Genomic DNA, 25999 nt, shown 5'->3' with positions numbered 1-25999 from the left:
CGATAGTGTAAACCGACAAGAGCTATGGAATATCCTGGATGAAAACGGCTGTCCGAGGAAGATCGAGTGCTGTGTAAGAATATCGGGTGGATTGTCGGACCCGCAGGGACTTCGACAAGGAGATGGTCTTTCCTGCCGGCTATTCAACATTGCGCTTGAAGGATTACAAAGCGAACGGCGGTTTTTAATAAATCGGCGGAATATTTGAGGTTGTGAAAGATCAGTACACCAGACTGAAACGCGAAGCAGAGAAGATTGAGTTGAACATAAATACGTCTAAAAACAAAATATATGCTGGTGGGCGAGATCGAGTGCGATAGTACCCCCTTAGGCAATGCCATGGTAATCAACGGGGATAAGTTTGCGGTAGTCGACAAGTTCGTGACCTTGGCTCACTGGCAACAGAGGACAAGAATACCAGCTGTAAGATTATAAGGCATATTATCAGCTGTAGTCGTGCTATGGACTTCACAAACATTTGTTCTGAGTATCCTTGCAAAGTGCATATGGTACAAAACGCTAATTAGACCGACGACCTTTATGGACATGAAATGTGGACACTGCTAGTAGAGGACAAGCGAGCATTCGGAGTTTTTGAACGGTGGGTGCCAAGGACCATCTTTGGCGGCGTGCAAGAGAACGGTGTACGGAGAGGGAGAAAGAACCACGAATTCACGAGTCTCTTCGGCGAACCCGGTATTCAGAAAGTGGTTAAAGCTGGACGGATACGTTGGGCAGTACGTGTTGCTAGAATGTCGAACAACTATGGCTTCGTTCACAAATTACGTAACGCTCAGAGGGGAGGGGGGGGGGAGGTCAAACTAGCATTACTTTTTGTTATGTGGGGGGGAGGGGGAGTCTTGAGAAGAGTTACGTAACAAATTTATCAAATTGAAAAAATACGAAATTATTTTTTGCTGAATAAATCTAAGCAGCCGAAAACCGTTTGGCCCAGCATGCAACATGGGGTGATGCCTAATTGCTGTTTCAGTTGTGTAGCTCTATGATTTTAGCCTCGATTCTACTTGATCAAATCCATTTTGATCACAATTTTTGTTCTGAACTCATACTTGGTTGTGTTAAATCATACAGTTTGATCAGAATTCAGAATTGACATTCTGATCATAGTAGTTTAGATAGGAATGTAGAATCAATGCGTTTCTTGAGTTTGCAAAACTAAAAAAAAATTAACGGATTGTGCGATTTTCATTCAATGATAAGGGGGGGAGGTTTAGTTAACGTTACGTAATTTAAAGGGGGGGCTATACCAAGCGTTACTTATTGCTACATAGGGGGGGAGGGGGTTAAAACTATAATTTTTGCGTTACGTAATTAGTGTACCACACCTATCCTACAAAAAAGGTTTTCGCATCGGATCCGGTAGAACGAGCGTGATGGCAAGACCAGGTGTAGCGAGATCTGGCCCACACTGGAGCGGAACTGCCTCACCTTGTTGCAGCCTTTTTCGAGAAGTAACACGATTTTTTTTAATTTTAAAAATAATGAAAAGGTGCTTTGCGGCTACGTTGCATTCGTGGCATTTCTACGCCACGCGAAAATCTGGTCCGTAGTATCTTGGAGGACTTTAAATCCCGCTTGATTATGTCCCATGAATTACTTTGCTATTGGTGGTAGGCGCCAGAGTATTTGAGTAAGTACCTTCAATCAATCGACAGCAATCAACAGTGTGATCACGCGGAAATAACACCAAGCCAGTTTGTCCCTTTTTTTGTAGATTGGCTGCACAATCCATTCTTTCCACATTACGGGAAACGACTCTCACCACATCTTACCAATTACCAAGCGCACTGCACCACCGTATTTTAGCAACACGCCGGGTATTTGGGCGATATCAGCATCTTTATTATCTTGCAAATCGTTGGATTTCCGCTTCAAATTACTGAAGACTGGGATAGTGTAACAGTCGTCGTCTGCACGTCCTCTTAGATATATCGCAGTACCGCCTTTGTCCTCTACTGCACCGCCGTTAAAGTATTCGTCGCAACGCTGCTTCCATATTTTGATCATCTAAGCTCATTCAAGAGAAGTTAACCATCCAAACACCGACATAAATCGGCTTTCGGGCTTTTGCTCTTATTCTTCAATAAATGATCGCGTTCGCCAACAAACCAGTCGTTTCTTCGGTTTGGAGCCATCATACCTACCTATTGCTATTCGAAAATCCCAGCAGCTATCATCAGGAGTAGATCCGCTAGCTCAACCTTACAAACTACAGTTTTAGGCAGGCCACTGATCCATAAGACCTTTTTATCAAGTGGTATCCATTCTAAATCGTATCTGTTATTTAGTTATTTTTAATTTAATTACACACACGAAAATGTATAAAAGCGATAAAGGAATAAGTTTGGATGTAATATAAAAAATTAGACTTCTTGTGATCAACACTGTTCCTTACTTTAATGATAAATCAGCGAAATTACATCCTACAATAAAATGGTTTAGTTCTGAAATTATACTTTTTCAATGAATCACTGCGACTGAAGAAAATGTGTGTTTGTCATACTGTAATAAGACGGAATACTGAGCTTATCCTGCTAGTTTTCTATAACATCTACTAATCTATCCTATTGTCTGGAAAAAATACTCAATAAAGCAACGATGAGCAAACCCAATGAGCCGAACCACTTCGTTGCACTGCTGAAACAACCAAGATTATCGGCGATGATGGCAAAGCGGGCGTTGTCCGGAAAGCGGCAATCATTATCCGTGCATCTCATTTGGGTGACCTCGGTTTGCTGTGTGTGTTCTACCGAGAAGAATACATTCGGACAAGTCTGGATCAGGGAATGGCCGGCGCATGCATTGTTCAAATCGATTTCTACGGTTTCCGTGTTGACATTCTGACAGATTGCATCTGAGCCTTGAGTTGCGTTGGACCTAACAAAAGGGATAGCAAATAACATATGTGGTCTTTTTCCTGTATGGTTTCATTTTACCTTGGATTAGGATTGATTCTAGACTGACAAATGGTTAACTGAGCAAATCCATGACCTTGAACTCTAACCCGCCTATTGGAACCGGGACCAAAGAAGTAATTCGGGTGCACGCGGTAAAACACAACGCCCCTCGGTTCGACATACTGATTTAGCGTGTTTGATCCCCAATCGTTCTGTATCCAGTCATGGCCACATCGCGGGTTTACAATGCGTCTAGGTTCCTGCTGTATTCTGCGAATCACGGGAGAAGTTTGAACCTGAACCGTATCGATAACGGCACCGGTCCCAATTTCACGCAGTTGGAAGACATCGCGACTTTCCTCGAGAACGAAACGATTGAACCTAGTGTGTGATCCACCTGCGAAGAACAGAAGCCGAAGGTCTGGTACTTCTTCACGCAGTATCTGCAGCTGTTCGACCGCATAGTTTGTATCTCCATCGCTGACTGCAGCCGTGTTCGGAATGATAAGTCCAATCTTCGATCGGCCACTCATGCTGGAATTTTGTCGTTCCGCCATCATAATCGGAGTAATTTGGGCTCGAAGATTTCGCAACACGGCAGGCATGCTTAGGCCATTTTGCTCTGGACATTAAACGACACAGATTAGTTGCGTTTTTCCTAGATCAATTGATATACTTACGAGCTATGTGAATGGCGTTCGTGTATTCACGATGGAAATCGGACAGGTATCGGGTTGCATTAATGATCACATTACCAGTCATGGCGTTCAAAACGGTGTAGGTAGTGCCATAGCGACCAACATCCAATCCATCAAGCAAGTGCCTATAAAGATTAAGATTATAACATTTTACTCACTGAATATTATTCTCTTATTACGTACGCAACAACTGCTTGAATGTCTCTGAAAGGCCAGGAACTGTCGATGAATATAAAGAGATCAGAAGCTGTTCGATGGATAGTTAGATCATTTGGAACAATTGCTGTTGCTTCGCATGATAAGTCGTTCAGAGCGGTAGCTAAAAATGCATATGAGTTTCAGTATAGAGTACTACAATTAGAGCCCTATTCAAGTACTTACGAACATAGTTGGCAAGCGCATCAGATGCAGCAGCTGAGAATTGATTGATCGCAGCGGGTGCAACAGTGAAGACCATTTGCATTTCTCGATCAAGAACATTACTGAAAGCGGCAGCCTGTTCTCGCATGGTTTGAATGGGTGCAGTAGTAGAGAACAAGTCACGTCGATTACACGAGCGAATTTGCTGGTTGAATACTCCTCTCGGTGAATAGTACATGTCCAGCAGTTGACTCAGTCGCAGAGTGTTGGCACGACTGCGCCATTCTACGATGTTGTTCGCCAGCGTAAGACCGTCAATTCCTGCACGAATTTCTGCATCAGTCATTTCCAAAGCTGTTCTTTGGCTCAAGAAGAACCACCGCGGTACAACGGTTTGATTCCATGCTCCAGCAGCACCCACTTGTATGTTATTTGGCTGTGAGGGAGAGTGTAGTAGAGTCACCTCACCTAGATCTCCAGCTAAAGTGGATGCCCAACGATTATCAACTCGCAGCGGCTGAGCTTGTTGACGGGCTCTGAACTGACCGTTCTTTGCCGGAATCAAATTTCGGATTTCAACGGTTTGGGGCTCTATGCCAGCAGCAATGCCAGCAAGGACAGTTCCTGCCGCAAGGTTACCCCAACGAGTGTAAACAACTCCATTTTCAACCGGACAAGCGCTAATCGCATTCGACGCGATGTCGACTAGGTTGACATCCACGGCCTGTTCAGTTTCCAGTTGTTCCCCTTCGTCGTCTGCAGCAACAACATCCACATCTGCTCTTCCTGTATCCGTGGCTTCTGCCGGTTCCTCAACCTCCTGCTCATCGACCTGTTCCTCCGGTTCCATCTCCAGGCGAGCTGCTTGTTTCAACTTTCTGATCTGCTTCCGAATTTGATTCATTTCCGGTTGCTGTAGCATTTCGATATCACCCAGGTAGTTCGAACGCTGCTTCATTTTATCTCTCATGTCCAGTTCCCGTGGCACACGAACGGCACGATACTGGGACAGCTGAGTGCAACGAACGCTTTCGTCTCCCCGAACCATGGTGTCAATCGAGCTGGACAACATAAAGTGTAGCGCACACTGCAAGTGAGAAAGAAGCGTGAATAAACGAATTAGTTGAAATTGGCGTTAGAGATAACGAATAATGGCTCTTTTCAAAAGAAGCTTGAAATTGGCATCGGAAGAGACGGCGAAAAAGGCAGAATTTCCGCAATGTTAAGTTCAGCCAGCAAGGAATGGGGTTTAGTGTGCGAAGCGTCAAGGCACAGGTTGTAACGCGAAACAATATTTGGAGCAAAAGAAAAGTTCAAGGTCATTTCCGGACAAACTCCTGGACAAGCATTTCATAACCCGTTAGATCGGCAGAGTGCCCCGAAAGACTACAAAGGTAAAAAAGTTCGGGGTTTCCCAAAAAAGTTTGTTGTTTGGCAAACAATCTGTAGCTGCGGTCTGAAAAGTGACCCTTTCGAAACTATGAATTTGGATATTGATCAAAGGAGCGCCTCTAGGAGCGGTTAATTATGTTTTCTAGCTCGATTTGTCAGGCTATCACTATTCAAATTCGACCAAACAGCGATACAATGACAATGACGGTTGCATTTTGATGGTTCCAAACAAGTGGAAACCGGTCTATCCAGCTTTTTACGAGCCATAATGGCGGACGTAATACATCGCACGTTTTCTTTCCGTATATTCTTTTAGTTTTACCGTGAACGCGCGAAAAGGAAACGTGCGATGTATTAGGGAAATGTCAAAAATGCTGTTCAAATATTACGAACGCGTCCGCCATTATGGCTCGTGAAAAACTAGATACCCGGAGCAAAGGCCGATTGAACTGGTCGTTTTCAAAGTGAAAATTGAAAAAGCCAATCGAACTTTTTTTTTTGGCATCTTCCGGCCTTTCTAGGGGGTTTAGCACGAGAAGGAGTTCAAGCGGAAACATAATTAGGCTGTTCATTATTTGTGAAAGAAATTTATCGCGAAAAAATTATCAACAAGCGTCAAGATACGCCATATTTCCGCGAAAACCATATTCTGTCCTACTAATTAGTACCTAGATTAACTTTACTGCAATTCTATGGTCAGATAACGCCATTCTAATGATTTTGTCATTTTAAATTAAGTAAAATTTAGCTACAATTGTTAGTACCTAATACCTACCCTTTCCTGTGCGTCCAGTGTGTTGTTTGGGAAACCCTGTGCATTTCCCGGCAGCAGGCGGGAAAAGAGAATGCGATGTTTTGTAAAGTGGAACCCGCTCGGGCTGAACGGTAGCACACCGGCAGTGTTCTGCACTCCGGACGCTCGCACTATGCCATCCTGGCGGAATCGGTGCAACAATCCAATAGTCAGCTGACGAATATCTTGCGTGAACTGGGGCGAGTCTTCGATTTTCTGAATCAGCTCGATCAAAATGTTCATTGTCATCGGCAAGCGGTTGTCCCGCTCGAACAGCTCGGGAGTTTCATAGCACTCCAGCAACCCGGGAGCGACCCGTGTCATAATATTTTCCTGACTGTGCGTTGGAGTCGTCAGCAGGCACAAAAAAGTGAAAATCAGCGCGAGCAGCGCTGTTCGATGTTGATTACTCATGTTTCGCTCGACCTGTGCGGAAGGAGAAGAAAAGTTACGTTTAATGCTTTGCCTTGTTAGTCATAATCCTGGAAATGGTTTACGTTTTCGTGGAAAGACAAGTGCTCCGGGTATTGCTCGCCAGTACGTACGCTATATTGGCAGAATGGAGTTGCATAAAATTGTGAGTAGACTAGAAGTCCGAGTGTGAGTGCTTATCGGTATGATAAGATAAGAACCCGTTTCAGCCAAAGGTAACGATGGTTTAATACGAATCAAACTCGGGAGGGTATGTTTGTACGTGAATGAGCTCATAGCTAGTGTTTTTTTATAAGTAAACCGATTGAATTTGATGTAGCAATGTTTGATTTACCTATTGGTGGAATGCAAAGGCCACAGGGCAATAGAAGGATTATTAAACATTTTTCAATAAAGCTCGGTCTTTTTTGTTGCATAATGCATAATTGGTGCCCAACTACACGCGATTCTAACAGAAATACGTGCAAATTTGTTTATGAAAGCAACAGTATTTCAACATGTTGTTTAAGAAGTATTGTTTGTTACACATCATGCTGAAAAATAACACCGGCTGGATTTTAAGACATCATGCTCAAAAAAAAATTATCCATTTTACGAGCAGATAGCAACTTTAAATAAAATATTAAAATGCGACCAGCATGGAAAATGATCAGGGTTAGTGGTTAGAGCATTACAGATCAATGATTTAGCAGGAATATTCAATATGGATATATTCAATAATTAGCTAAGTAAGATCGAGCAATACTCGGCCCCCTTTGCTGTCAGTCACTTGTACATCTGTTATTGTAACGAAATTTTTCATAAGGCAAGAAACAAAGCCATTTTTTTCATTCGAATGTGGCTACTCCATTTGTCAGTGTAGCTCCTGTCATCCCCAGCCACTTGTTAATCTGTCTTCTTCTCGGTAATCCATATAGGTAATCTTGGTAATGGCCACTCTATTCCACCTTTCAGAAATCCAGCCACAACTGCAATCGTTCCAAATCAAAAAGAAACGCACCCCTTTATCCATTCGAACGTACCTCCCCCTTTTCAGAGATTGCTTCCCTGTTTTGTCAACCCCTCTGCGCTGACTCTTTTATATCAAAAAATTTCTGTTTGGCAAACGACGTTTGATCGTCCCGACGTTCCGGAGTTATGGCGGAACATATGTCAAGGAACATGTGTACCGTCGATTCGGGCGAAATTGATCAGTCGGGTGAAATTGATCACCTTGGACCAACGAGTAAAAAACTCTTTATTCTACGTTTATACTGATTCATAAAGCTGAATATGCACCCATCCATATAAAGATTGAGTTACAGGTTAAAGTCACTTGGCTTTCAGCAAGATTGATCTTGTAAATGTCTTGATTTTTTAAAATTTACTATTTTGATCGAATCGCAATTTTCAACATGCCCGATAAAACTCCTTGCTGTTAACACAAATTTCGTTGCAGAAGGAAATTTTGATAGAACTAATTCGATTCTCTAATTATCTGGCTGTGCTTTGATAATTTCCATGAATAAAATTATGCGACAGAAATTGTTTGATTTGACCTTTTACGAAATAAAACGATTGATAACATCGTGAACTGAGGCAACATAGATTTCTAGATCGCTATGGGTGCGAAATGGAGCTGCCACCTGCGAAAGTTTATTCTTTCTGTGAAGCAGAATGGAGATTTATAAAGGGGTGCAAAAGACAGACAATACTTCGCGCAAATTTTACAAACGCTCCATATGGCAGTTGCATGAGAGTGCAAGAGATCGGTTTGTGCTTACATAGCGAAATGCAACTACACATTCAAAGAGACAGTCAAGCTCCCGTATATGAGGAGAATTAAATAATTTGTTTCACTAGATTGGTGAAGATTGTGTACGAAAATCGTACATTTACACATATATACAGCAATGTTTAAACAAAAACAAACGATTACGATGCTAAAATTGGCTTAATATCTTTTCTAACGTTCATATTTATTTAGCAGATGCATCAACCATGCTAATGTAGAGCTGACTGTTTGATTTTTGTGCTAGTTGCTGTACGCGACATTGTTGCCTACATACAGGCAATATCTCTATTACGCCAGATTTTATACTTCACGTTAGGTTATTGCTGTCAGAGCGTATGGTTTAATAGCAATATCGTCTTGATTTCTACGTGATTAATTTCACCCGTTATTTGTAAATTTTCAGTTTCACGATTACATTAAGTTTTATCTAAAATAAAACTATTTATATAAGATATAGATGATACTGTCGTGTAGCCAGCACTACAGTACTTATTTTAAAATTGAATCATCTTCCTAAATATGTTTCTATTCAAAGATATTTAAAAAATACTCGAAAAAGTGATCAATTTCACCCGAATTCACGGTACCAAGTTTGATGAAGAACCGTGCAGGCGTTTCGGAGGTATGGTCTCCTCTCTCTGTGAGGGATACTCCTTTCGTTAACACGTTAGCACTTGTCTTTCCACGAAATCGTAAGCCATGGGTGTACAGCACCACCCATCGCCTTCGATCGGATAGAGAGATGCAACTGAACTTCCGTATTAATGTGTCGATTATTATGAATTGATTAATAACCATTCATGTAGCCTTTTTGTCAGATACATTTTAGATATAAACAAATAAACTTGACCGCTGCAATTATCGTGACACGCCAGGCACGTAGTAAGCAGGGGTCTTTCCCCTGAAACGTTCGGCGAACAAACAAACAGATAGTTAGTTACTATATTCGACAAAGTTATTTATTTTAGTATGTTCTACAACTTTTGTGAAGACATCGTATTTTTGGTAAAAATTTAAAACTTTTTTTTGAATCACCCTAATGTGTAGAAATATGACCACCCTAATAATGCAAGACAAAGAACATATGTGGGTGACATTAATCATATAGAAATCAAGACGATATTGCTATCAAACTATGTGCTCTGACAGCAATAAACTAGCGTGCAGTATAAAATCTGGCGTAATCGGCATAATCGAGATTTATCCTGCATATTGGCAACAATATCGCGGGTAGGCAACTAGTGAAAAATAAGGCAGTCGGCCCTACATTAGCATGGCTGATGCATCTGCTGAATAAATATAAACGATAAAAAGGATATGAAGCAAATTTAAGCATCGTAACTGCGTTATATAAAAGTGAGCGTGAGTATGTTTGTATGTTCCACCATAACTCCAGAACGCCTTGACCGATCTCCACCAAACTTTGCACACATGTTCCTTGATATAAGAGAAGCAGCACTGGGGAGTTGACAAAAGAGGGGGGGGGTTCATAACGGGGGGAGCCCTTAACTCAGAAATGCCTTGACCGTTCTTCATCACACTTGGCACACATGTTCCTTGACATAAGAGCAGCAGCACTGGGGGGTCAACAAAAAGGGGGGGGAGATTCCCTAATAGGCGGGGAGAGTCCCTAATAGGGGGGAGGCCATAACTCCGAAACGGCTTGACCGTTCTTCATCAAACTTGGCACATGTTCCTTGACATAAGAGAATCAGCACTGGGGGGGTCAACAAAAAGGGGGGAGGTTCCCTAATAGGTGGGGGAGGATCCCTAATAGAGGGGGAGGCCATAAGTCCGGAACGGCTTGACCGTTCTTCATTAAACTTGGCACACATGTTCCTTGACATAAGAGAATCAGCACTGAAGGCATTGACAACAGGGGGACCGAAATGTTTAGATGGTTTTCCCATAAGTGACGGCAGGACAAAAGAGAGAGCTGATTACCGGAGGTTGCTGACGAGAAGGGGGGAGTAACGCCCATATGACTGTAACAATTTATCCGTACAATAGAAAAAATCAGAATACGAAACACTAAACTGCAATGCTCGCAGCTGTAGATTTGTGAAGTGTAATCATGCACCGAATCAAAGTGTCCTGTATAAAAAGTGTTCGTTCATTAGTGCTAATTGTTGTTGGCCGACTCTGTTTGAGTCACATGGGCAGTCATTTAAACAGCCTGGAGTTCATCTGAGAACACCATGTTTTTCCCAAGGTAAACTTTATGTGGCATGCTCCAAAGTGGGCTCAGCCAATAATTTGTGCATACTTGCTCTTGGTGGTGACACTAAAAATATTGTTTACAAACAAGTGTTGTCTTGAAATGAGATGAAAAGAATGGTAGGTTTGTTGTATCCATGGAAAAAACACTGTTGCACCTTCTACTTTTTTTATTAGGATAGCATGTAATACTAAACTAATAAATAAATAAAAAACTGTGTTTAGAAAAGTTCAATAACAAAACTATTCATTTCCTATGGGTGGGGTGGCCATTGTTAAAAGCGGAAGGTGCAGATAGGAAAAATGGCTTTGTTTTTCTTTCTTTATAGGGTTTTATAGGGATTTCCGTAAAAAACAGATGTGCAGGTGGCCGGGTAGACAAAAGAGGGGAAGGTGACAAATGGGGAGGAACGTCAGAAAGAGGAACAAGCGTCGTATTTTTGCATTATTAGCATTTCGGTTACAATAATCGATATACAAGTGGCTGTGAGACAAAGGCTCCCCGAGTAAGATCGGGCACTCAGCTAGTATATCTATAAATAAACGATTTTCGTATGTTTCGTAATGTTCACTTATCTAGTAAAAATGATAATTTAATTCTCCTCATATACGGGAGCTTGTCTGCCTCTTTGAATGTGTAGTTGGTGTAGTTGCATTTCGCTATGTAAGTACCAACCGATCTCTTGCACTCTCACACAACTGCAATACAGAACGTTTGTAAAATTTGTGCAAATTATTGTCTGTCTTTTGCACTCCTTTAGAAATCTCTATTCTGCTTCACAAATGCAACAAACTTTCACAGCCCCATTTCGCACCCATAGCAATTTAGAAATCAATGTTCAATCAATGTCTCAGGCCATGATGTAATCAATCGTTTTATTCATTTAAAAGATTCAATTAGACAAATTTTATTCATGGTAAGTATCAAAGCACAGCCAGATTATTAGAGAACCGAATTAGTTCTATTAAAACTTCCGTCGGTAACGAAATTTCTGTGAGCGGAAAGGACTTTCATAAGGAGAGTTTTTATAGCTGACCCGACCAACTTCGCATTGCCACAAATTAAACTGTGTTGTACATAAATCGTGAATCTCGGATGACGTCTGTCACACTCTTGAGTTTTGCAAGTTTCTGGGGAGTTCATGGGTGTTTTAATATATAAATTTTCCTCACAGTAAAGTAGAACACAACTCCCCCCATTGCTTAACCTGATAAAATAATGCGGATAGCATTTAAATATTCGCCATCATTACAAACCATTTCGCCGAATACCATTTTGCGGAACACCAATTCTCGGTTGACCATAACGCGGAATATAGAGTTTCGCAGAATACCATTTCGCGAAAAACCTTACGCGGGATGTACCATTTCACGGAAAATCTTTTCGTAGAAAGTACCATTTCGCAGGGGTGACCCAACTGAAGGAAAGTAATAGTGGTAGGTCAGTAGATCTAGGAAAATAAATAAACCTAGATAGAGGTGATCTCTACGGGGAGCTACCCTCCGCAGTGGCCGGCGCTTCCGACCGCAGGTCGTCGGCAACACTCGCGGCCTGTGGCCGTCTCGCGCTGAATTATCTAATGTTACTATTGGTAGTTTTTGGTGGTCTTGTTATTGATTAATGTTTTATGAAAGAGTTTAAAATTTCTCGAGTTCGATTAGTTTTTGAGTTACGCAAAAATTTCTGTTTTATTTGTATGAGTCCTTATCCCCCTACCACAGAGGTGAGGGGTCTCAAACCATCATTAAAAAAATTCCTGCCTCCAAAATCCCCCATATGCCAAATTTGGTTCCATTTGCTTGCTTAGTTCGCGAGTTATGAAGAAATTTGTATATCATTTGTATGGGAGCCCCTCTCCCCTCCCTAAAAAGGGAGATTCATCAAAGGAAATTCATCATAGAAAAAATTCATGCCTCCAAAAACACCCACATGCCAAATATGGTTCCATTTGATTAATTAGTTCTCGAGTTATGAGGAAATTTATATTTCATTTGTATAGGAGCCCCCCTCATAAAGCGGGGAGAGGTTTCAATTCACCATAGAAAACATTCTTGTCTCCAAAAACTCCCACATATCAAATTTTGTTCCATTTGCTTGATTAGTTCTCGAGTTATGTAGAAATTTGTGTTTCATTTGTATGGGAGCCCCCCTCTTAATGGAGGGAGGAATTTCTTACCATCATAAGAACCTTCCCTGGCCCCAAAAACTCCGATATGCAAATTTTCACGCCGATCGGTTCAGTAGTTTTCGATTCTATAAGGAACATAGGGGCAGACAGACAGAAATCCATTTTTATAGGTATAGATTTGTATGGGAGCCCCCCCTCTTAGTGGGGGGAGGGATCTCTAACCATCATAAGAACCTTCCCTGGCCCCAAAAACCCCTACATGAAAATTTTCACGCCGATCGGTTCAGTAGTTTTCGATTCTATAAGGAACAGAAGGACAGACAGACAGAAATCCATTTTTATAGGTATAGATGTTGAAAATTACGATTCGATCAAAATAGTACCTAAATTTTAAAAAATCAAGCCATTTACAAGATCAATCTAGTTAAAATTCAAGTGTCCTTGATATTTACCTCAATCTTTATATGAATTGGTGCAAATTCAGCTTTATGAATCAGTATAAACGTAAAATAATGAGTTTTTGCTCGTTGGTCTCCGGTGATCAATTTCACCCGACTGATCAATTTCGGCCGAATCGACGGTATATCAGCCTAAAATTCACGGAGGGGTTGATATATTCGGAACAATACTGTATTAGTAGGCTAGTAATAGTTAGAAGTGGTAGGGTATATTAGAAAATGTTTAAGGAAAATATCGATTAAATATTTTTTGTTCAAGTTCAAGTCAAAGTAATCATTACAATTATTCAGTCCAGTTTGGTTTCATCCCCTTTCAGTTGTAATCTCGCAAAAATGCACGAGCTATAGGAGAAGATTTTTGATATAAATAGAGCTTCAAAAATGGCATGCGTTATCGTGTTTTGCTATCGCTTTAATCAGTGGAAAGTCTATGTTTAAAAAGTTAGACTAATTCATAGTTGAAATATACATCGACAATTAAAAATAACAGTTTCCTCAGACATACCTCACTCAATACACCTAATGTTCGGATATTCGACAAAACGCTTTCCCTTCCACAACCGCGTTATTGCTAAATAAATCTATTTGTCTATCTTATCAGTAGAGTGGACTAGTGTGGATACGAATCAACCGGCAGCGATAGATAGCGCACCCATCGAAGTATACGCAGAACTCCAGTACTATGCATTAGTGAAACATGCTACATAATCATCACTTCTTGGAATTCAACGTGAATTACTCACTGATTTTATCTATTATCTTCTGGTAAACCGTTTCAAAACTAACCCCCTTCAGATAACGTTACGGTTAGACACCTGTCGCAGTGAAATTTTATTCGTTCAAAATGTGACGCAACTGTATCTCGATATAAAAATTCTACTTTTATTACCCGCCATATTGCACATGACCTCACCTTTTTCCGTTACACTATAGCATTCCAATAGCAATCTTATTAAAGACTACTGGTTTGTATTTTTCAATACCACAAAACTGTTTTTATTTATTAGTATTATCAATTCTGATTCACGATTAGTATGACCTTAATTCACGGTGTCCTTCAAAAATAAACTCACTTCATAGAGGCCCACAACTCAAATCGCGATCACTCTGCACCTGTTGCTGAACTCATACTAAATACTTATCGTATCGAACCCTCTTTTTCGTGCTGCTAGAATCCTCACATATTATCTACTATTGCTTTGTGACTGATAAGATAAGAAAACTTGCAGCGCGCGCCTAAATGTAGCGATCCGGATTCCAGTCTATTACAACATCTCCAAATCGCAACCACAAACGTTAACGTATACACCGAAAACATGTGGCATCTATTCAAATTTCCCGCTTCGCACCGGTAATAATTTTCCCACCAATCAGCGCCCATCTGAAAAGTGGTGGCGATTCCCTGTACTACCGCCATTCAGTTTGTTTATGTTTTTGCCGCAGCCTGCTGCGATTGAAGCCAACTAGCTCTTACGCACACATCGATACAAAGTGGTACCTCGCGGTGCAATCAACCCCCTTTTGTGATTGATATGTATGCGAGTCGGACAGACGACGCAGCAACCGCCGAGTGAACGAGAGCGCGCGGTCCGGGAAAATAGGGAGTGAATTTTCCACCTCTCACCCCTCTCACAGCGCGGCACAGTACGAGGACAAAGTGCACAGTCAACTTCTCATCCTTTTGCACTGACACTGGCCGCCTATTTCTGAGAGACTGGTCGGTTGGTGCGGTTGTGTCCGACTCAGAACTCCGTAAGATGTGATTTCCTAGTTGAGTGGAAAAGTAGTGAAAATTGTCTAGTTTTAGTGACTAAAAGTGAAGTTCTATTAAACTGCAATGGATAATTTTCAAAACGGATAGATCGAGCCGCTAGCAGAGGTAAGAACGTTCGCCGTTGTAAACATATGCCTAAAGTGGGTCCCTGGGAGGGTGTTTTCCGATTTTTCCTGTCCATCGCTTCGGAATGGTGGTACATTTTCCCTTTCACGCCGCACAGGAAAATGGATGCCGTCTCCGCGCGCACCGACGCCTGCTTCGGTAGGCGAGCATAGGATTATCGATTTTTTCGCCTACCTTCCTCCGAGGTGATGCGATGATGATGGCTAATGGCTGCTTCTTGGGCGGAAGTTAGGGTTTTCCACCCAGTTTTTTCCTGGTGAGCAGCGGTTATTTATGGCCCACAACAAAAACTGTGGGCGGCGGGTGGATTTTTCGATTTTTTTTTTCGGTGGAAAGTAATTCATTCATGAATGTAAGTCTTGGGACTTTTCTTCTGGTGCCGTCAAAAGTGTGGCGAGATTTACTTCCGCGTAGGATATTAATGGCCGGTTGGTCACCGATCGAAATGACCTAGTGTTCGAACTCAGGCATGTACCCGCATCGCTGAATATGAGCGAATCAAAATCCATACGTCGGTTTGGATTTTTTTTCGTTGGAATGATCATTTCGAATATTTCTTTCTATTTAGCTTCTTTTTATAAAATTGTTAATTTTTCACTATAGTTTTACCAGGATTTCTATTGCTGGTATTGTTTGTTCAATACTTAATTTTAAGCGTAGCTCACATTTTGAAATAAACAAAAAGAGGAAATGATGGATTGATTTGATGTTTTTCTGGTTCCTCTAATTGGCCTTGATATTTTATAAGTTTCTAGAGTTATAAAGATTGCTTATAAAGATTTTTCTTCAGGAAAACATAAATAGTTTGTTTACAAAAGAACTCCATTTGCTAAAAATGACTTGTTTATAATCAGGCCTGAATAGCACAGATACATTAATTCCATTCAGTCCTAACGCAGTTTGGCTAGATCCAAAATAGACTTTAAAATGTAACCCGGTGAACCGGTTTTGTCTTTTTTTGGCTGCCAAAAACGTTTGAGCTTTTCAACTTACCGGTATTATCTCGAGTAAAATATGACACAGAAGAAGATAGCCTCAAACTTATAAGCACAACCCATGCTTCCTGCCGATGTGTCTCCAACAGCATCGTCACGTTCAGTGCCATAATCATCACCAAAGTTCGGATTAGAGTAATGTTGTCACCTACACGCTTCTCCAACACGTACACCTTGCGTTCATTTATCGCAAATGGAGAATTGCTTGGTTTGATGCTATAGAAATAAATAGAATTATAACTAATCATTAGTAGAAATTTGAACGCAACCAAGTGCACTTGTTGTTGAAACGTAAACAATCATTTCAGCAGAAATATAAACTAACCAAGAAATAAATCAGTTCCGAGTTAAAACAAAAAATATTAGCTCTCGCATTAAATATGAATAAATGCACTGAAAACGAAGTTTAGTCATATTTAGAAAATATTATAGGTATGCAACCTATGTTTCAAGCAAGGTGAATATACATAGGTGTTCTGACGTGTCAAATTTTTGCATCAGCCATGTGCATTTGCATGTTGAATGTTATCCATGATAATGACATTATTTACAAACCACCGTAAAAATACGCTCAATTTTTTCGGGAAATTATGGTCCCGATATTTATAGGATTTTCTGTTTTTATGTTCTTTGTACGATACACAAATTGAAAACTCCGCTATCAATTTTAATTATTTCAATACATTCTTTTACGATTTGATTGGGGGTGGACGCTACACAACTTGCCGTGTTCAAACTTCTGATGAGTGGTAAAGTTTGTTCTTAAATAGCTTTTATTTTTGGGACATTAGAACGCTCTGCTTTCCACAAAGAGGGTGTTGATTGCATTGTAACGACCCGGAAATTCCAGTCAGTTAATATCTATTGATTATTATGATTGTCACTGGTTACTGGTACATAAATCGGACGGACAAATCCTAAACTTTTTGTTATCTTGTCTTCTATTTTGTTCAGGGATTTTCCATTAATTACGATCCAACCTAATAACATATTGATTGCTTATTCTACAAGATTAGTGCATTGAGTGAAAAATGTGACAAGAAACCTCTGCATGTGGTAAAGTCAAGTGAAATTAAATTGGTCAATATGTTTGATTGATTATCCTTTTGGTTGTTGTCCGGTTATGTTAATGGATAGATTAATTTTTCTTCTGTAAAACACATACAGGATTCACGGTTTAGAAACGATGAATCAATATTAAATATAATTTCACATGAATGGAATAAAATTTAAACTGGTTACAAGAATAGCTCGATTTTTGCGAAAGTATCTAGAGTTCTTTTCTACATGCTATTTTGAAGAAGGATCTTCAATCCGAATCAGTCTAATGATGCCTTACGGCATCACTTGACAAATTTTTACTTCCCACTATAATACAAGCACAAATCGCTATTTCTATCATTTAGTAACATTGCCTTGTAAACCATTAGATATAGTTTGACAGGAAATATCACATTAAGTATTTTAGCTTTGAGCATTGATGCAATAGTGTCTCAAAGTAAAACATTTGACTGATTTTGCGCAGTAATTTTATGCTGTTTCAGATTAAGTTTGGGATGAGTTGTGCTTCTGAGAAGCTGTAGCATTCACGTCTTCAAAGAAAACTCGTCAGATTATGTTGGAGTTTTGAACAGCGGTTTATGTTCGATCAAAGCAAAATTCCAAAATAAAAATCGTGTTCTAGCAAGATAACGCTAAGTTATTCACACCAGCTCTGCCACAAAATTATTTGGTTTTCCATGGGAAATTGAAAGTTGCTTGTTTCAAAACAAACGACTCGGAATGCCTCATGACGATGATGAGTGATTCTTTTGTAGAAAAAACTTGGAGAACATTATGAAGTTGCAATTTCTAAGATCAAATTGTACTCATTGCAATTCATTGGGAGAAAAATTTAAATTTAATCACATAATCACATAATCCCACGAGAAACATAGATTGCACCTTTAAAGCTCGATTCACTTTTTCTGTGAACGCGTTGCTCGATTGACTACAGTGCTCCTAGTGGTAAAAACTTGGAATCTTTTGACAGCAGTTTGTTTAGCCAGGTCTCCTTCCAGTGGCAATAGTTTAGTTAATTTATCCGTTGTGACAGATGGAAGCCGAAAGAAAACTAACAGTTTTTGTTACGTTACTAAATTCGGCCTACATTCCCTTTCTTTTGCTGTGCTTTCTCAAGCAAAAACTTTGCCTGAAGTTTTTGGAGCGTCTTAGTAGAATACGAAACCTGGAAATTAAATAAAAAGAAAACTTATCCAACTTAAGTTCAAGTTCAAAAATAGACACTGAGGAAGCCTGCAAGTCGTAGGCGAAATACGTATCTGTCAAGAACAAAATATACATAGTAGAATTAAATTGGATAAGTTTTCTTTTTATTTAATTTCCAGACAAAAAACTTTGCCGCTATATGACAATACTGAAACGAATGTAGCACTCATAGGCTTGAATTTTTATTCAATAAACAACAAAACTACTGTTTCTCCACGTAACTAGCACGTAATCACGTAATTAGGCCGAAAAAATAGAAGCAATCGCTTACATGTATCTGCTCTGGATTATGGTTTGGAAAACACACGATTATCATGTTTACTTAGGGTATGTTGCTGCTTCGTCGTAATTGCCTATACCCGTCCTATCCAACACAAATTATTAAAAATATCAGCATTTTTATGACACACAATGCAAAAATTATTCCCTAATATTTTAGTTTGTCGTCTATCATACGCGACCAATCAAAGTGAGCTGAGATCTATTTAAATGCTTTTTATCCTTAAAGAAGTCCTACCAGCCAAATTTTCTACGTTTTTTTGGTGCGACGAAAAAGAAAATGTCGACTAATCGTTTTAATTTCCGTCATTCATAAATGAAAATAACTCACGCGAGGCATTGTCGTTATTCTACAGCCAGGACAACTTGCCTGACCTGCAGAAATTTTGCAGAATAGCATTTGTCATGCCGCCCTACACAAATACATGCGCGTTAGCTTCGTAAACAATGTTGTGATTGTGGTTCGGACGATGAAAAATTTTGATGGACGGATTTTAAAAAGATACGGCCAATTTAAGAAATAAAGTCAGTTGCATAATTTCAATAATATGCTTTAATAATCGCTTTTCGTTGATTTCAAAGTTCACGGATCGGAAGGTAAGTGTGTTTTAGTCAAATCAGCACAAGAACTTTTGGAGTATTCATTAAATCCATCCTACAAATGATGAAAATTAGAATGGCTTTATTTACTACGACGGGAATTAGAAATAAACCCTATTATAGAAATTAAACAACTGTTTAAAAATTGTCACAGAACAATTCCACTTCTTGTTATCACGGAGGAACACAAAAATTTCCCTCTGATATGAAAATATAAATTAATTTTCTTTCAGTAGCAGAAAATTCATCTTTTTGTTAATTTCATACAAACCATTACTTACACTACTACAAATGTGCGAGGCAGATGAGCTTGGAATGCTCCCAATGTTGAGTTTTTGAGTGACAACCACTCACTTCTGGCGGTAGTGTATATGGACCGATAACTCGGTTGAGGTGTTACCGCTCTCCAATTCCTCGAGCACCGAGTACTCTCCGACAGATCTCGCTCCACCTGGTCTAACCATCTTGCTCGCTGCGCTCCTGGTCGTCTTGTTCCTACCGCATTCTTGCAACATGCCCTGCCCATCGTATCCGTCCAGCTTTAGCCACCTTCTGGATACTGGGTTCGCCATAGAGCTGTGCGAGTTCATGGTTCATCCTCCGCCTCCATACTCCGTTTTCCTGTACGCCGCAGAAGATCGTTCTTAGCACTCATCGTTCGAAAACTCCGAGCACTCGCAGGTCTTCCTCGAGCATTGTCCATGTTTCATGTTTCATGCCCGTAGAGAACAACCGGTCTAATAAGCGTCTTGTACAAGGTGCACTTTTTACAGGGACTTAGTCTGCTCGATCGCAATTTCTTGTGGAGCCCATAGTAAGCACGACTTCCGCTGATAATACGCCTCCGAATCTCACGGCTGATATTATTGTCCGCCGTTACCAGTGAGCCAAGGTAGACAAATTCATCGACTACCTCAAACTCATCGCCGTCGATCAATATACTACTGCCCAAGCGGTGTCGTTCGGCCTCGGTTCCGCTGGCCAGCATGTACTTTGTTTTAGACGTATTTACCTTTAACCCAATCTTTTCTGCTTCGCGCTTTAGTCTGGTGTACTGTTCAGCCACCGCCACAGATATTCTGCCGATAATATCCATGTCATCGGCAAAGCTAGACTAGCTTAACTAGATTTGTCGAAAATCGTGCCTCGCGTGTTGATATCCGCACGGTTCATAACACCTTGTAGCGCAGCACACACACATGTTGAACAGCAGGCATGAAAGACAATCACCTTGACGAAGCCCTCTGTGTGATTCGAATGAACTTGACAATCCACCCGAAATCCGAACACAGCACTTTGTACCATCCATCGTAGATTTAATCAGTTTGATGAGCTTCCTGGGGAAGCTGTTCTCGTCTATAATTTTCCATAGCTCTTTCCGGTCGATGTTATCATATGCAGCTTTGAAGTCAACGAATAAATGATGCGTGGGAACTCTGTATTCACGGCCCTTTTGGAGGATTTGCCGCAGTGTAAATATTTGATCCGTTGTAGACCGACCTTTTCGCCCTTTTTTTAAATCGGGCAGATAACCCCACCTTTCCACTCCTCCGGTAGCTGTTCCGTATCCCAAATTCTAACAATTAGTTGGTGCAGACAAACGGCCAGCTTTTCTGGTCCCATTTTAATAAGCTCGGCTCCGATGCCAAATCGTTAGATTTGGCCAGATCTACTGTGCAGATTGTTTTCAAAGATTGCGTGAATGGAAAACTCATTCGGATGGATCACAGTAAAAGTCGTATTGAAGTCGGCAACCACGTTTGAAGCAATTGAGATTCATTGTAAAACATTAGGGATGACTGATTGAATAACGATATTCCAATAAATTACGATAAAATAGGCCTGAAAAAATCCTGTTTTGGACCCAAAAACTTCTTCTGAAATTCGGCTTTCCGACGAAAAGATAATGGCTGCTAATTTCCTGTTAACAGACAGTTAAATTCTGTACATTATTTTTTATATGTCAAATGTAATTATACTATCACATTTATCAGGTCCTTTTTATTATTAGAAAATAAAATCTGGTTTTACTTCATTGTAAAAACTCCTCAGAATAAAAACTGTGTCTGTTTTTTCGTTTGATTATAGTCACTTTAACAGCTTGGGTCATTCGTGACTACTGCGTTGTGGGAGGCTATGAATGCTAAACACCGGTATTGAATCCTTATTATTTTTTAATAATTTATTTAATAATTTAAAACAGTTTAACCAGTTTAATAAGCTGACCAATAAAATAACAAATAATTAGTCTTCGCTCGCCAGCATAATAATGAATAAACTGTAATGTAAACATGTCGAAATACTGTTTGGCGTCGACATGTTTCCTTCCAAAGAGAACGGGAAAGGGAACCTATAATTCAGGCCATCCTTAATATTCACAATATCATGATTTAATCGCTCACTCGCTTTTGATTGCGCTGATGGGACAACATTTCAATCTCGTGAGTGCCAGTGTGCCGAAATTGTCAACCACAATGAAGTAAACATTTTTGGGACAAACAAGACGAGGAATTTAAAAATGGGAAACAAAGATGGAAATCATTCCAGCCTTATCTTAACTCAACAACAGTCGGCATCAATCATGTGCTATAGTGGAAGCGAAAACTCCACTTTCGCCAAGGCAAGGTGTAAACAAGGGAGAAGAAGCAACCCACGACGGCCGTACGAAGGGTAGCGATACGATGGCAGTGTGCCCATGACGATAGATCGTTGATCACTGATCATTACTTCATCCGTTGTTATAAGGAGTGCCACTTACCACCACCACCACTACCACCGCTATTCTAGTAGGCCACCAGGATTGTCAGTCAGCTTTAGCTGGTGAATTGTCAGTGTGTAAGTGCTGTATTTCGGGAAATGGATCTATATTTTCTTCCACCGGCTTTGTACATATTCATGGTTTACTGTTGCAGGTTACAACTAGAATAAAAAATAATGATGTCGATTTTAAATGTGGTTGTAGTTAGTGGACAACAAATATTACTATTTTTAATTGTTAATAATAATAACACAGCTACGATGAAGTTAATTTTTTTTATCTGGTGTGTAATACTTCGACTTTCGTTTATTACCCTTTATTTGAATCTTCAAACCATAATAACTAACTTAATCATCGTTATTATTCATCATTATCATTACCGTCATCATCATCATCATCAATAACGATGCTATACTGACATTCGGCCCCAAACAGTGAAAACAATATAGCAAAAATAAAAAAAAACAGCAGCCTGGTACGATCGTCTATACTGTGTTGCAACCCAAGCGGCCCCAACCCACAAGTTGATCGTGTCGTCGTCGCACCGGTCGATTCGGTAGACAGCCGGCTCTCACCCCGCTGCCCAACCTAGTGTGACTGTGTGACCCGACCGAGCCGAGTGAACGATCGACGATGGCGAAGGGCACAAATGTGCGGAAGGAAGGAGTGAAAGCAGAACGAAAATAATTTATTTCAACACAGCCCACACACGCCTCATTTCAGTCCTCAGTAGCTCGGGCGGCTGGTGGATGTGGATCTGGATGGTAGTTCCGCACCGCACACACTACGTAGACTGGAAGCATCGCAGTCTTCGTCCGAGAGTGTCCGGCTGGGAAACCCCTTCCCACAACTACACAGCCTCCCCAGCCCCACGCAAACTACCCATATTCGCACCCGCCGCAGTGATTACAAGAGCTGATCTGTCGTACGATCGCCAAACATACGTACGCAGCGAAGTCCACTTGCTACCATGAGTGTATGGTGCGCCCAACGAGTAAAGTGTCGTTGGAGCTACTAATTACTATCATACATACTCTCGTCGTGACCATGGCTCGGGATTTTTTTTGTATATATGACGAAACGCTGCAGACAGAGAACAATAGACATGAGGTAGGGTAGACAGACCTATAATGATGCATTCGAAGAATTAGTTACATTTTATTTTCTAATTGTTGGTCCACGCAAATTAATATCGGATGTTCAATAAACGCAGCAGACAAAAAAGGACACTGGTCGTGCAGTTGCATAAAGTTCCTGTTCTTCAACTCGTTTGCGATAGGTTCATTACAAATACATTAGGCCATTACTAATATTTTATAAAGTTATTGTCCTTCCGGTGTTCGCCCACTGAAGGGGGGGGGGCGAAAAAAAACAAAGTGAATTTTTTAATCGAGCAAAAAAAAAACATGGATTTTAAGAATTTTTATTTAAGGTTTAAACGTGAAAACCGAATCTATTCTTGCTTATAATATATACGTTTTATTTTCTATGCAAAAATATACGAAAAAAGACAAAAACGAAGGAAAATTTTTTTGGACGATTTGCGGAAATTCCATTGTTCGAATTTCCATTTCTATATTGTGTTAGAAGCGTTAATTCAACTCGGAGACTCATTTTTACAGTTTTTCAGACTGTAGAGCCCACAGACAATTGATTTTATAAAAAGAAATTTGACTCATATCCTACAAATTATTGTTTTGCCCCCCCGATTTTTCAAGCCAATTTCCCAGGGGGGGGGGGGGGGGGGGGTTTGACAAAAACTTTAAATGTGATTTGCAATGGCAGTTTTTGTCCTTCCGGTGTTTGTCAATTGTAGGGGGCAAAAAAACAAAGAGAATTTTTTATTCGACCAAAAAAAAGAGTTTGGGGCATTTTTACCTAAAGTTTAGATGTGAAAATCATATCTATTCTTGCTTTTCAAATAGACGTTATTATTTTCCTTGCAAAAACCTACGAAAAGAAGGACAAATAGAAAAGAATTTTTTTTTGCCGATATTCAGAAATTCCAATTTCCATTTCTGTTTCGTGTTAGAAGCGTAAACTCCACTCGTACACTCATTTTTCGAGTTTTTTGGGCTGTAGAGCCCAAAAATAATAATTATGAATGAAACGTTATGAATTTTATTTAGACATTATAAGGCCATTGCAAATCAATTTCAAAGTTTTTGCCACCTTAACCCCCCCCCCCTTGGAAATTGGTTTGAAAAATTAGGGGGCAGAAAAATAATTTGTAGGATATGAGTCAAAATTTGTTTTATAAAATCAATTGCCTGTTGGCCTGAGTGATGTCTGAGTGTACAAGTTGAGTTAACGCTTCTAGCACGAAACAAAAATGGAAATTCGAACAATGGAATTTCCGAAAATCGTCCAAAAAAATTTTCCTTCGTTTTTGCCTTTTTTTCGTAGATTTTTGCATAGAAAATAATAACGTATATACTATAAGCAAGAATAGATTCGGTTTTCTCGTTTAAACTTTAAATAAAAATGCTTAAACCCAAGTTTTTTTTACTCGATTGAAAACTTCACTTTGTTTTTTTTCGCCCCCCCACCCCCCCCCCTTTAGTGGCCGAACACCGGAAGGACAAAAACTTTATAAAATATTTGTAATGGCATAATTCCTTATTAGAATGCTCGTTATTTCATTGTTGTCAACATGGTATGGAATTTCTCATTGACTGGTTCAGGGATTTCACTGAACAAATTATTATTGTTGGGGACAGTTTCGGACCACCTTTTAGCAGCGTCGCAGATATGTTTGCGGAACTTTAAAGCTACAATTTATTAAATTCAATTAGTATTAGATTTTATATAAATGTTTTAAATATCTTACAATTTTGGTCTCTTCTGTTTTACTACTATTCTGTCTGCCAACAAATAAACTTTTAAGTATAGCTATTATTAGAAACTGAGATTCTTAACCTCTTCCTTCTTCGCCTCGTGTATGAGAATGGATTGAGTGAACAAAATGGGGTATAATGTATTGTGGTATAATTGTGCCGTTCGGTTGTCAGCGACGTGAAATGAGCAGGAGTCTTTGTCACTGCATTGGTCTGTTAGGCAGAGGCGTAGTGCACCTAACATCGCCCGACCCATAACGCGGGTCACAAGCCTTCTTGCTTCCAGCGTTATCTACCTTCTCCTCGCCTGAGTTGGTATCCTCGATGCCTAACACAGCAACCTTCGTGGCCGGTCTTCGTAGCACTCCGCCACGAGTTTTGACGAAGGCTTGTCTGACTCGTCCGTCGAGTCCCTTCGTAACAGACAATATTTTACCTCGTAGCCACCCACTGCGCGTCGACTCGTCCACGATGAAAACCAAATCACCTTCTTTCAGCTGCTCCGAATCTTCTACCCATTTACTGCGACTGGCTATTGTAGGAAGATACTCCTTTACCCAGCGGTACCAGAATTCTTTCACCAGACGCCTCATTTGCCTCCAATTGCTCCTCGTCAGTTCTGCGCGTTCTACTAATGGCTGTGGTCGCTGTGTTACTCCAGTAGTTCTTTATCTGTGCGCTGGTTGGTGTTGTCATCAGTGCACTGTGCTCATCGCTGTGTTTTCATGCCAGTGAAATGTTTTTAAACGTTCTCTTTCTTTTCGTCCGGATGAATTGAATCCCACAACTGCGCCTTTTTGCACCAATGTTTTCAGAAATTTGAAGCAAGCGAAATTTACAATCACATTACTTGGCAGCCATATTTGAAATTTTAAACTGGTTGTCAAAGTTTGGCAATGCGATTCCCCTTTTGATGAATCTCAAGCACACACCTATGCATATATAATGTAAATACATTATCTGAACAAGTGTGATGTTTACCACGCGCACAGTAGCGACACTGATATTCTATATATATTGATTATACTGTTACTCCCTTCGAGCTTAGTTGGACAAAGTAATTGGGAGTTAGCGATTCTTGCGCTTCATATCCAATGGAACCACTGTGAGTGGTCGCGAGTTGACTATTCCTTCCGCTTCAATCAAAAGCGTCATCGGGGTTTCCTCGTCAGGGTTTCTGGTGATCGACAG

The 25999-nt window shown here is 40.3% G+C and overlaps 1 protein-coding gene across 1 annotated transcript; it reads right to left on the bottom strand.

Moving 5' to 3' along the window:
- Positions 1-2585: 2585 nt before the first annotated feature.
- Positions 2586-25401, bottom strand: LOC128735569 (uncharacterized). Its single transcript, XM_053830051.1, has 7 exons — positions 25051-25401; positions 6144-6587; positions 3998-5063; positions 3800-3935; positions 3599-3741; positions 2958-3540; positions 2586-2898 (listed from the first exon to the last, which is right to left on the bottom strand). The coding sequence occupies exons 1-7, from the start codon at positions 25399-25401 to the stop codon at positions 2586-2588; spliced, it is 3036 nt and encodes a 1011-aa protein (XP_053686026.1).
- Between the last annotated feature and the right edge of the window lie 598 nt (positions 25402-25999).

The sequence above is a fragment of the Sabethes cyaneus genome, chromosome 2 (genome assembly GCF_943734655.1).
Source record: "Sabethes cyaneus chromosome 2, idSabCyanKW18_F2, whole genome shotgun sequence".
Lineage (NCBI taxonomy): Eukaryota > Metazoa > Arthropoda > Insecta > Diptera > Culicidae > Sabethes > Sabethes cyaneus.
The sequence above is the reverse complement of the archived record's forward strand: the minus strand, read 5'-3'. Positions and strand labels throughout refer to the sequence as shown.